The sequence below is a fragment of the Citrus sinensis genome, chromosome 2 (assembly GCF_022201045.2).
Source record: "Citrus sinensis cultivar Valencia sweet orange chromosome 2, DVS_A1.0, whole genome shotgun sequence".
In the NCBI taxonomy this organism is placed as follows: Eukaryota; Viridiplantae; Streptophyta; class Magnoliopsida; order Sapindales; family Rutaceae; genus Citrus; species Citrus sinensis.
The window spans coordinates 9,466,784-9,479,627 of record NC_068557.1 but is presented as its reverse complement, the minus strand read 5'-3'; the positions used below and the strand labels follow the sequence as shown (position 1 = coordinate 9,479,627).

The window sequence follows — 12,844 nt, the reverse complement described above, 5'->3', positions numbered from 1 at the left end:
TCAGCGCCAGGCAACAATTCCTACTAATTTGTTTCATGTACACATGATTTTTATGCTGATGTTGAAAGAAGTACACAGAACAAGCAAGGTCCTCAAGAATCTTTTTTATTGTATCAGAATTAAAATCTTAAAGGTACCAGTTATTTGTACCGACACAGTTCCAACAAGAAGATCTAGATGTAGCACAAAGACCATAAACATCAGCCATTACAGAACTTCCACTGACAGTATGATGTTAAAGGCCTTGCTCACCCATCGGAAGTTGAAAAAAGTGCATGTTCTAAACAAAATTAACTCACTGGAAAATTACACAGGTTCACAAGATAGGAATATACTAGGAGACTGAAGGCAGAGATATAAATGTTCAATGATGGTGAAAAACAACTTATACTAAACAAGCATTTGCATTGAATCAGGACTAAACCCATGACAAGAATGCATATTCATGTAAAAAAATATCCTGCTTCTCAATTAAATTTAATCACCCTATAATGAAAGAAAACCTCTGTAATCAGCCTGAACAACTTCAAAATAACCAAAAATCTCAGAGGGTAAAAAGCCCCAATGCTCATATCCTAAATAACAAAATTGCAGTAGATTAACAAAATTGCAAAAGATTGGCTCTTAAGACATTCTCTGGGCAGCTTCCTTAGCAAGGAGCTTTTCTTTAGCCTTGGTCTTGGCTTGTGATTTTGAACCCATAATTCCACCACCCCACTTTTTCCTATGCTCGTCGTATTTATCATTAAAATTAGCCTGAGACAACAAAAAGGATGTACAAAAAAATCAATCAACTATCGAAAGACTAATATTGTACACCTAATAAAAGATTTTAACTTTATATCACCTTGATAGCCTCTAAGATTCTGCTGAACTCCATCTTATCTTCATTCTTGACTGTGGTCAAGCACAAAACAGATGCAGTTTTCTTGTGGACAATCTATCAGAATTCGCAATAATTTAGTTCTTGAATAATTTATGCTAAAACAAATTTTAAAGCTAACAAAAAAAATTACATAATTACCACTCCCAAGCGAGCTTTCCCCTTCACAATGCAGTATGGGATCTCCATCTTCCTACACAAGGCTGGTAGCCAGACAACCAACTCTACTGGGTCCACGTCATGGGCAATAACCACCAATTGTGCCTTGTTCTGCAAGGAAGTTTTAATTGGACAATTGATAGGGAAAAGAAATCCAACATAAGAGTGAAATTGAAGTGCAATTGAGGAAAAACAATACCTGCTCAATAAGATAGGTCACATGGTTAAGCCCATATTTTACAACAATGGGTTTCTTACTCTCAACCGTTTTTCCTTCAGCCTCTGCCTGAGCCTTTTTCAGCAGTCTCTCCTTCTTTGCTGCTCTATCCTCAGGCCTGTACTTGAGAAGCATCTTGAACAAGTTTGATGCTGCAGATAAGTTTCACAAATGAATTCATCAACCATTTTTTTCCATCATTTTTTTTACCATTAACAACATACAAATATTGTGCCAAAAGACAAAAAACTAAATCATATTACCAAAACAAGTGTTTAGTCACTTAATCACAGGACGACATACCACATGCTACAGAAGTGTTATATACATACCTCACACAACAGTAAAAGAACAATGAACAAGAACCTTGTAACTAATAATAAAATGTACTGAATCTACAAATATAACTAAGAAAAAAATTAAAATTAGTACCGAGGTTCTTGTCGAGGGTCTTGGTGAATTGGTTCAAAGCAGGTGGGACCTTGAGCCTGAGTTTAAGAATCTTCTTCTTCCTCTGAATGTTGACTTGTGTCGGCCATCTAACAAAGCGGGTCAGGTCCTTCTTTGGTGGCAATGCACCTCCGATTCCAAACTGCTTCGGCCGCTTCTCGAACAGTGGATTTACTACCTTCTCCTTCAAAATAACAAAAGCACAAAAACGACACCGTCAGAACCAAACCAAAAAAAACTCACGAAGTAACCCTGAACATTAAGAAGAGAATGGACTAGTGGTAAAATTAAGTACCGTTTTCCTCTTCGATGCAGCGACTAGTGCTTTTACGCCTCGTTTTGGGGCCTGGAGGTTAACAAAGAGAAGAGATGTAAAATAATGTATTGTCTCACCATCATCGTTTTAACAAAATAAAAAGATTATAACGGGCTTGTTGCTTAAAGAGAGAGATGTAACTCTTACTCACCATTTTGAGTAGCTGGGTTTGCGAACCAGTTCTAACGATGCTTCGCTCCTCTGGGTATCATCAAAAATTCAAAATGAAAGAAGAAAAAGAATAGAAACCCTAAAATTCGCTCATTAAATAGGCTTATAAAGGAGGGGTTATCCATGAAGTTATATATTCTCCAGGAATTTATCACGGGTATGCTCTGAAGCTTGGATATTAATCCAGTTATACCCCCCATACTTCAAAATTATCATAATATGCCTTTTGAGATAAGGAATGTCTAAAATACCCTTAAATTGAAATTTGATTTCCAAATACAGAATTACAGTCGAGTATTTTTATAAATACACGATTATAATCAAGTACATTCATAAATACATAACTAATATCGAGTATCTTTATCAATATACTACCATAGTTGAGTAAATTAATATATACACGACTGTGGTCACCCTTTATAAACACACGACTATAGTAAAGTAATGTTAAGTGTTAGAGATGCATATTTTTAAAGGATAAAATCATCATTTTACACTCTAAACCTCATAGCATTTCTACTTGAGTAATGATACAACCACAAACTCTTATACAAATTTATTTTGTACAAACTGACATGGCATTAATTCATTGGTTGAATGAAAATATAAATTAATAAAAACAAATCATGTGGACCAAGTGATATTTAATTCAACCAATCTTATCATGCCACATCAGTTTGTACAAAATAAATTTGTACAAGAGTTTGTAGCTGTATCATTACTCTTTCTTATGTATTTAAGTTCTTCGAACTTTGATTATGTGTGTTTTGTAATAATTTCAGTATTTTATAAATTTTAGAGGTATTTTAGTAATTTCACAATCAACAAGAAGTCGGCTAGCAAAATGGATAGGGGCTAATATACTCGACTAACCACATGTGCAATAGTAATATTAATCCATTCCAGAGACATAGCGGCTAACTGGATGGTTCATGCGGCTAACTGACTGTGCCCTGAAAATTATGACTTGATGACAGAAAGTTTGCGACTAACTGCCTGCAATTCACAAACATAGAGGCTAGTCGGCTAATGTACACGGCTAACCGCATGTGCAACAGTAATATTAAGCCATTCCACAGAGATAGCGGCTAGCCGGATGGTTCAAGCGGCTAGCCGGATGGTTTAGGCGGCTATTCCGGTTGAATTCACAATTGCTCTTGTCTATGTGTTTGTGTTCCAAGTTGGGTACCCTATGTCATATGTTCTCTAGTTACTTTCTCATTACCACAACTGTTGCTCAACAATGTTACATGTAATATACCGCATGTCACAAGCACTGTAGTTGGGCTTTTACTGTCTCAAGTGGCTAACATTAAGGCACAAATTTTGTAAGAAACGTTCCCAATAAAAGAATATATCTAATTAATTTAATTAGCATAAAATTATTTTAAATTAAATTTCAATTTTGAATCAATTTCACCAAAATTTAAGTTATTTTATGTGTTTATAAAAATGAGTTATAATTAGTTTAATTAATTGGAAATAATGAACAAATTACATAATAGAAAAAAAAAAAAAAAGCAAAACGATTCGTCTTAATAAGAAAAAGTAATGGACAAATTATGTAACAAACAACAAACCAAAAAAAAAAAAAATGGCAAAACAGCTTGTTTTGGATAGATTCCAAAATTTCTCTTCTCCAACTGAAAAAAATTATCAAAAATTACTATATCATTTTTTTAACTTAAAAAATGTAAAAAACTAGTATGTTTACATTTGTGCCCTTATAAATTGTAAATATTAAAACATAAATAAAATTATATACTATCATAACTTAAATCATGTTCAATTGAATACAACCCTTTAATATTCTAAATTAGTATATATTAATCAATTTTATTATAGTTTATGATATTTTTACATGAAAAATATTCATAAAAACTACGAAGATAAATAATGCTAGTTTGAAGAAAATAAAAAGATAAAAATAATAGTCCAGAACTATATTGTCACAAGTTATAGAAGTAGGTAATAATGTTAATTATTAAATTTTATTTAGGTAAAGATGAAATTGATTAATTAGATATAGATATTTTGGAGAATATTTTTTAATGATATTAACTAAAAAATTTGGCTTAATAACTTAATAATGACTGAAAATTTTCATTAAGTTGAAAAATAAATAAACTTAATAATTTAATTGATTGAAATTAGTCAATTGAGTTACAAGGGAAAAAAAAGCACTTTACAATATAAATCCTAATTCCAATTAAAATTTTCCAAGTGGTTTTTTTTTTTCAATGGATGACAACTGAATTGAAATCAACAGAGAAAAACAAATTGGATCACATGGAGCACAAGATTGTAGAGTAAGATTTAGATGCAACAGTTTTGAATTGGTATCATGAAACCTGTTGAAGAAAATCAAAGTGGTGTTGATGGATATGCCGTGGAGGTGTGTGTGTGCGTGCGTGTGTGTATATATATATATATATATAGGGGGCGGATCAGCAGCCCCTTAAAATTATATATATTTTTACACTAATTTATAACCACTAGATTTACTACACGTCAACGATCAAGATTTTGAGAATTTAATAATATAAATACTCAATAACAACATTAATTAATGTACTTTTCCCTCTTCATAAATTTCCATGTAAAACCTAATTTCTCTCTCCTAATTTTTCTCAGTAATTTTTTCTCTTTCCTAAATTTTCTTAATTTCTTTTTGTTTTTCTCTTCTCTTGGCTAAGCATCCATTGAATGTAACATAAAAAATCAAAAATCAAAAATAAAAAATCAACAGTTAGGAATGGCTTGCTTATGAAATTACCAGGCCTCCCATTTTCAATACACTGAAATTCTTCATATGAAAAAAAAGGGTAATTTTTAAAAACCTCCCCTGAGGTTTGGGCTTGTTGCAAGTAGATGGCGAGAATTGATTTATTTGTAAAAAAACCTCCTACCATCAGTTAATTTTAACATTGACCGTTAGTTAACTGTGCAAAGACAATATTACCCTTAATAATAGTTTGTAGACGGAAATAACTAAAAAAAAACCAAAATTGTTGGCTATTTTACCCTTTTTAAATTATTGATATTTTCTTAAAGTTCCTACAAAAAAGATAAAATTAAAAACTTGAAAAATCCTCTTTAAATTATTGATATTTCCTTAAAGTTCCTACAAGAAAGATAAAATTAAAAACTTGAAAATGAAATAGTCATAATCTTTACCTATGATATTGTAAATTTATGGAATTGACAAGGATAAAATTGTCAAAAAATAGGGTTTGTACTTTTCGCGCCAACAATTTTAGTTTTTTTTTAGTTATGTCAGTCTACAAACTATTGTTAAGGGCAATATTGTCTTTGCACAGTCAACTAACGGTCAATGTTAAAATTAACTGACGGTAGCGGATTTTTTACAAATAAACAGATTCTCGCCATCTATTTGCAACAAGCCCAAACCTCAAAGGAGGTTTTTAAAAATTACCCAAAAAAAAAATTACAATTTGCGTACTACTACAAAGGGTACTTCTCATTCCATACCCAATCACCATCAATCAAATCACACCCATTTTAATTCTCACTCAAAAATTCAACTCTCCTCTTATCCACCATTAAAGTTTCATCAACTTTCAGTCACTTCAACCTCTTTGATTTGCCCATAACTCTGTACCCTTATTCCACTGCCTGGTAATCCAAGTAACAGAAACAAAAAAATCGTACAAATCGTAAAAAAAAAAAAAATCTAAGAACCCCCGTATACGGTCCTATTAGCCTTAACCGTTTAAATTTCTTGAAAAAATCATTAACTTTGACGGTTCATTGTCATCCTAAGATGGGATCTTAGACATTGGTAATAAAAATCAAATTTTGGATTTTTTTAATGATACATTCAATGGGTAAAGGCTTATCCATGAGAAAACTTACTAGGTGAATTAGGTTTATAAGGAAACTGATGAGAAGAGAGAAAGTACATTAATTACTGTTGTTGTTAAGCATTTATTTTATTAAATTCTCAAAATCTTGACCGTTGATGTGTAGTAAATCTAGTGGTTATAAATTAGTGTAAAAATAGATGTAATTTTAAGGGGCTGCTAATCCGCCCCCATATATATAGTTGGCAAAATCTAGATTCGCCAAAAAAAAAGTGGATTCAGATGCGGATAATATCCGCAACAAATATTTGGATCCGCAAAATTTAAAATTCAATAATTTAATATATAATTTAAAAGTTCAATAATGTACCTAATAAAATCAAATAAAATACAATCATAATTCAACAATTAATAATTCAACATGAATAACATACAATAATCTCATAAATCTACAAATACAATTTAATTTTGAATTTTTTTATTTCATTTTTAATTTAATTTTTAATTTAAAATAAACTTCAATAATTTACCTAATAATATGAAATAAAATTCAATCATAATCCAACAATTAGAAATTCAACATGAATAAGATACAACAACATCATAGAATCTACATATAAAATTTAATTTTTATTTTTTAAACAATTTTTAATTTAATTTTAATTTAATTTTAATTTAATAAAATTCATTCATTTACCTAATAATATCAAATAAAAATCAATCATAATCCAAAAATTAATACAAAAAAATGAATAATATACAACAACATCATAAATCTACAAATAAAATTTATTTTTTTAATTTTTCATTTGATTTTTAAAATATATTTTTAATTTAAAATACAATTTATCTTAATCCAGATTCCGTGCGGATCCCAAATTTTCATATCCAGATCCGCATTTTTAATATGCAGATATGGATTTTTCCATATCTAGATCTTCTAGATCCTTACGGAATCGGGTCGGATCCGGATTTAATTGCCATTCTTAGGGGAGAATTGGTTCAATCTAGTAATATGTGGTAATCTTGGAAAATTGATCAAATATATTCTAAAATGAATAAATGTGGATGCTGAAATTCGAACCATGCTCTCTATAATTACTATGTTATTGCCGTCATGTTTTATTTCAAATATGGTTACATTTATTGTAATGTCTCTTTTAGAAGGACCTTGAGGTGTGCTTAAAAAGAAAATTAATGGACTCGAATGGGAATTGGGCCATATATACTCCGATTTCAAATAAATTAAAAAGAAAACTCTACATAAAAATTGTATATCACCAGTTCTAAAAAGTAATATCCCAAATCTTTCATAGTTCGTGTTGAGATGAAAACTATGACTAAGTTGATGGCCGCTTCACAAGAGTTGAGATGATGACAGTGATGGTAACAACAATCTATCATCATTAGATTTGAAATTTTTACGTAAAAGACTAGCGGTAGTTTTGGCCCCAAAAGGATGATAAATGAAATTATTTCTAAGAGATAAGACGATAGATTACCTACCTAAATGTTAATTTTAGTCTTTCTATATGAATGTTATTAAAGAAATAACATAAGTATATAACGAATATTATTTCAATTGAAATGATTATATTAAAATTAAAATAATATTAACATGACCTATGTACATCAATCTAATTAGTCAATGGTTGTAATTATGATTGAGTTGAAATTGTAACTTTAACTATAACTAGAATTACCACTGGAATCCAACTTGTAATTATAATTACAATGGTAATGACAATCGTAATGACAATCGTAATTGTAGCTAAAATTAAAATTGAGCTCATAATTGTAATTGGAATTGCAACTGTAATTGAAATTGAAATATCTATATATATATATATAAAGTTGGGACTTGAGGAGGTGATGTGGCGTCACCATTTCTTATCTTTGTATATTCTCTATTATCTAATAAATAGAAAAAAATTCTTTTAGATTTGGCTTTTCATTTTCTCATAATTAATTTGATTGTTTTTACACAATAATAATTATGTAAAGATTTTAATGAGACATATTCTTTGTAATGAACATTCAAAGGAGAGTGTTATGAATTTATTAAAATAAATGTAGATGTTTATAACATATATCTCTTAGTCTCCCCACTATCTCCCATTAGCAACCTTTAGCTTCCCTATAACTCCCACTATCTCACAAGGAATTATGATCCATAATTTTTCATTAATTTTATAGAGTGATTATGTGACTATAAAATGAGAGCTCATATTTTTGTTTTGTACACACACAATTGGAATGAATAAAATCACTCTATAATATATTTTCTCATTTTATTCTTTATCTTGCATTGCTTCTTTATTTGTATTGCTGGCTAATAGCTTTTTTTTTTTGTTTTTTATAAGGCTATCTCATCTTTTAAAAAAAATCAATTCATATTTTTTATCAGTTTCATCAAGTGTAAAATAAGAAAAAATGATAATACTAAATTTTTTTTTAAAGCCGCGTGAAACGCGGTTCTATTTTCTAGTTGGTAATTGTAATTGGGTCCACACTTACCTTTTTTTCTAGTTGCTTGTTTTTTAATTATCCAACCATTGACTTACATTGAATTTGCATCGAACAGTGCGAAACTTTTTTGTAATTTTCAAAAAAGTACCTAAAGGACAGAAAGTTAGAGGCCAACCATTTCCCATCCACCAGTTAACCACATGAATACACATGCACTCCAGAAACATATCGGCTGGCCGGCTATTATAGTCGACTAACCGTCGCTGCAAAAGAACATTACAACAAATCCAGAGAGATAGAGGCTCCCCGCATTAAAAAAAAAAGCGTTAATCAGTTGCAATCACCTGCAATCCAGAAACATAGAGGCTAGCCAGCTAGCATACTCGGCTAACCGCATGTGCAAATATTAATATTAATCCATTCCAGAGACATAGCAGCTAGCCGGATGGTTCATGCAACTAATCGGCTATGCCCCAAAAAATGTGATTTGAAGACAAAAAATTTGCGGCTATCTGTGAATTTTCCAGCGGCTAACCGCCTGCAATCACCTGCAATACATAAACCTTAGAGGCTAGCTGGCTAATGTACGCGGCTCACCACATGTGCAATAGTAATATTAAGCCATTCCACAAAGATAGCGACTAGCCGGATGGTTCAGGCGGCTAGCCGGATGGTTCAGGCGACTAATTTGGTTGAATTCACAACTACGCTTGTCAGTGTGTTTGTGTTCCAAGTTGGGTACTCTATGTCACAAGTTCTCCAGTTACTCTCACGTTATCACAACTGTTGCTCAACAATGTTACATGTAATATACTGCATGTCACAGGCACTGTAGTTGGGCTTTTATTGTCTCAAGTGGTGAACATGAAGGCACAAATTTTGTAAGAAACGTTCCTAATAAAAGAATATATCAAATTAATTTAATTATGATAAAATTATTTTATGAAAGAAATTAAATTTTAATTTTGAATTATTTTGACCAGAATTTAAGTTATTTTATGAGTTAATAAAAATGAGTTGTAATTGGTTTAATTAATAGGAAATAATAAACAAATTATGTAACAAAAAAAAAAAGCAGAACGGTTCGTCTTAGAAAAAGTAATGAACAAATTATGTAACCAAAAAACAAAAAAGTAATGGACAAATAGTTGGTCTCGTCCATTTCGGTGGACTGAACTCAAGTAGTTGCTTGATTTTGCTTAAACTTTTGCATGGAGTGCAGTGCTGCAATATGTTGTCTCATACATAAAACAAATTTCAAGAGAGTTAAGTGCATTTACGTACACACAATGTAAAATGTAGACACAATGTTCCAAGTAATAGAAACATGCGAACAAAGGTTGTGTGCTTAATACAGAACGTCCTGTAACTAAAACAACAATGTAGCCAATGCAACTGAAAGCAACAACAAAATGTCAACCACAAACCAGCATCACATACTAATCACATAAGAGATGAATTTCAAATGTCTCAGACCCTCTCTGTAATTGTAATAGTTTATGCCGCACGATTTTCTGTGAAGAATCAGTTTCTGTTTTAGGGGGTTAAATGCAAAGAGTTAAGACTTATGTGGCTTTCGTGCAGATTGACTTAAGTTTGAGGACCAATGTGCAAACTCAATGCTGACGTGTTTAAAAGTTCGTTATGTTTATTGAAGCAGCCTTTGGAAATTCTCAGGATAATGCTTTATAAACAAAGCTGGTTCGTAGCATCTGATATAGTTCACATTTCTCTTTCATTTTTCATCTAATTTGAGTGTTTCTGATTTCTTTGTAAAGCTTGTAATTTCTTCTACAAAGCTTGACAGACTTGTAATTTTGAGTAATAAAAGAGTGCTAGTTTTCCTTCTGAGTTGTTGTGCCTGGTGTTGGTGTTCAAGGTCAAGTTTATGATCTTGCGAGTGAGTTCTTGGATCTTTGTTTCATTCTTGGAGTTTCTTTTTTGCTTCTGTTGTGTTCAAGCTCAACAGGTGGTATCAGAGCCCTAGGGGGATCGCAACAATGTCACTTCCAAAACCCGAGATTGAGAAATTCACCATTGATGGTGATTTCTCACTTTGGAAAATGAAAATGAGAGCACTCCTTGTTCATCAAGGACTGGAGTCAGCTTTAGAAGAAGAAGATTCAGAAACTGCTGGAAGTTCGAGATCTGATGAAAAGATGAAGCAGATCCACAATAGAGCCCACAATACCCTGATCTTGAGTCTAAGTGATTCAATCTTGAGAGAAATCTCAGAAGAGAAAACAGCTCTGGGTATTTGGAACAAGGTGGAGGCTCTATGCATGAAGAAATCACTTGCTCACAGACTGTTCTTAAAGAAAAGGCTATATATATTCTTTATAAAGGAAGGTGTGTCAATACAGGAGCATATTGATGTGTTTAACAAGATCATTCTTGATCTTGAAGGAGCGGAAAGCATCAAGATAGGTGATGAAGATAAGGCCTTCTTCTTGCTGAGTTCCATGCCAAAATCCTATGAGGGTTTTGTAGATACCATGCTATATGGGAGGACAACTCTCACACTAGAAGATGTGAAGGCCTCCTTGTGTTCAAAAGAAATACAAAGGCACTCTGGAGATCTGGATCAAAACCCTGGTGAAGGGTTGATGGCAAAAGCTGAGAAGAAGAAAGATAATAAAAAAAAGAAGAACAAGAATCAGTTTAAGAAAGAAGATGAGTCTGAGAAAGAAAAGATGAAAAGAAGAAAATGTTTTTACTGTAAGAAGACAGGCCATTACATCAGAGACTGTGCTGAGAAGAAGAGAGACAGCAAAGAAAAATTAAGAGATGCTGCTGTAGCATCTGATGAATCATCTGATGGAGGTTATCAAAGTGCAGACTTACTGGTGGCATCAAATGGAAAGATTGAAGGTCAGTGGGTTCTAGACTCTGGTTGTTCTTTCCATATGAGTCCTGATAAAACCCTTTTTTCATGAGTATGAAACTATAGATGGAGGTAGAGTCTTAATGGGAAACCACAATGCCTGTAAAATTGTGGGTATAGGTTCTGTCAAAATCAGAATGTATGATGAAATGACAAGAACCTTAGAGCATGTTAGGCATGTACTGGGATTAAAGAAGAATTTGATATCCTTAGGCATGTTAGATAGCTCAGGCTATGTCTTTAAGTCTGACTATGGGGGCTTAAAGGTAATGAAAAACTCCAGCATAGTAATGAAGGGAGTCAAGAATAATGGACTGCATGTGTTGGAAGGATCATCAGTACCTGTGTTGTCTGCATTGCATGTTAGTTCTGATGTAGATAAAGCCAAGATGTGGCATCTAAAGCTTGGGCATATGAGTGCCAAAAGCTTACAAGAACTGAGTAAAAGGGGGTTGTTATCTGGAGATAAGGTTGAAGAGCTGAAGTTATGTGAGAATTGTATCTTTAGAAAGGCCCACAGAATGAAATTTAAAAGGGGATTGCATAAATCCAAAGCTGTATTGGATTATGCACACTCTGATCTATCGGGGCCTGCTCAAGTGTCATCCCTAAGTGGTGGCAGATACTTTGTAACATTCATAGATGACTTCTCAAGAAAAGTCTGGTTATACATTCTCAAGACTAAAGATCAAGCTTTTGAGAAATTCAAGATATGGAGAGCTTTGGTTGAAAATCAGTCTGAGATGAAGCTGAAAGCACTAAGGACTGATAATGGGCTTGAATTTTGTAATAAAGAGTTTGATGAGTATTGTCAGAAGCATGGAATCACCAGACACAAGACTGTCAGGTTCACCCCTCAGCAAAATGGATTAGCTGAGATGATGAACAGAACTCTAATTGATAAGACTAGATGCTTGCTCATAAACTCCAAGCTACCAAGAAGCTTCTGGGCTGAAGTTGTAACTATAGCTTGTTACTTGGTTAATATGAGCCTCTCTGCAGCTCTCAAGTTCAAGACTCCTGAAGAAGTCTGGACTGGTGTATCTGCAGACTACAAACATCTGAGAATTTTTTGATGTACAGCCTATGTGCATGTCAAGCAAGGAAAACTGGATTTAAGGGCTCTGAAAGGGGTGTTTGTGGGATATCCTGAGGGGGTGAAAGGGTATAAGGTATGGTGTGGTGCCACTCATAAATTTATCATCAGTAAAGATGTTACATTTCATGAGGAATCTATGTTGAAGGACAATGACTCTGCTGTCTTTGACTTCAGCCCTTATACTGATGAATCAATGAAAGAAGCTGCAATAAGGAAGTATTCCAGAATTGAGGTGGAGTCATCCAGTAGCAGTGACAGAGGGGGTCAAGATATGGGTACTACAGAAGATCTTCAAGAAAGGTCTGAAGTGGATGATTTAAGAACTTCAGTGGCTGAGCTACAAGACTATCAGCTAGCAAGGGACAGAGCAAG

The 12,844-nt window shown here is 32.7% G+C and overlaps 1 protein-coding gene across 1 annotated transcript; it reads right to left on the bottom strand.

Moving 5' to 3' along the window:
* Positions 1-315: 315 nt before the first annotated feature.
* LOC102619360 (60S ribosomal protein L7a-2) lies at positions 316-2,340 on the bottom strand. The gene is made up of 7 exons (XM_006470039.4): positions 2,177-2,340; positions 2,005-2,055; positions 1,692-1,893; positions 1,242-1,411; positions 1,025-1,153; positions 848-940; positions 316-756 (listed from the first exon to the last, which is right to left on the bottom strand). The coding sequence occupies exons 1-7, from the start codon at positions 2,177-2,179 to the stop codon at positions 625-627; spliced, it is 780 nt and encodes a 259-aa protein (XP_006470102.1). The 5' UTR covers positions 2,180-2,340; the 3' UTR covers positions 316-624.
* Positions 2,341-12,844: the final 10,504 nt, after the last annotated feature.

What these genes read in the sequence shown, in the direction of transcription:
- LOC102619360 (XM_006470039.4), bottom strand. An exon ending in TGACCTATCTTATTGAGCAG is followed by an intron (nt 1,154 to 1,241) that starts GTATTGTTTTTC and finishes ACTTCCTTGCAG; the next exon opens with AACAAGGCACAATTGGTGGT. An exon ending in GAATCTTAGAGGCTATCAAG is followed by an intron (nt 757 to 847) that starts GTGATATAAAGT and finishes TTGTTGTCTCAG; the next exon opens with GCTAATTTTAATGATAAATA.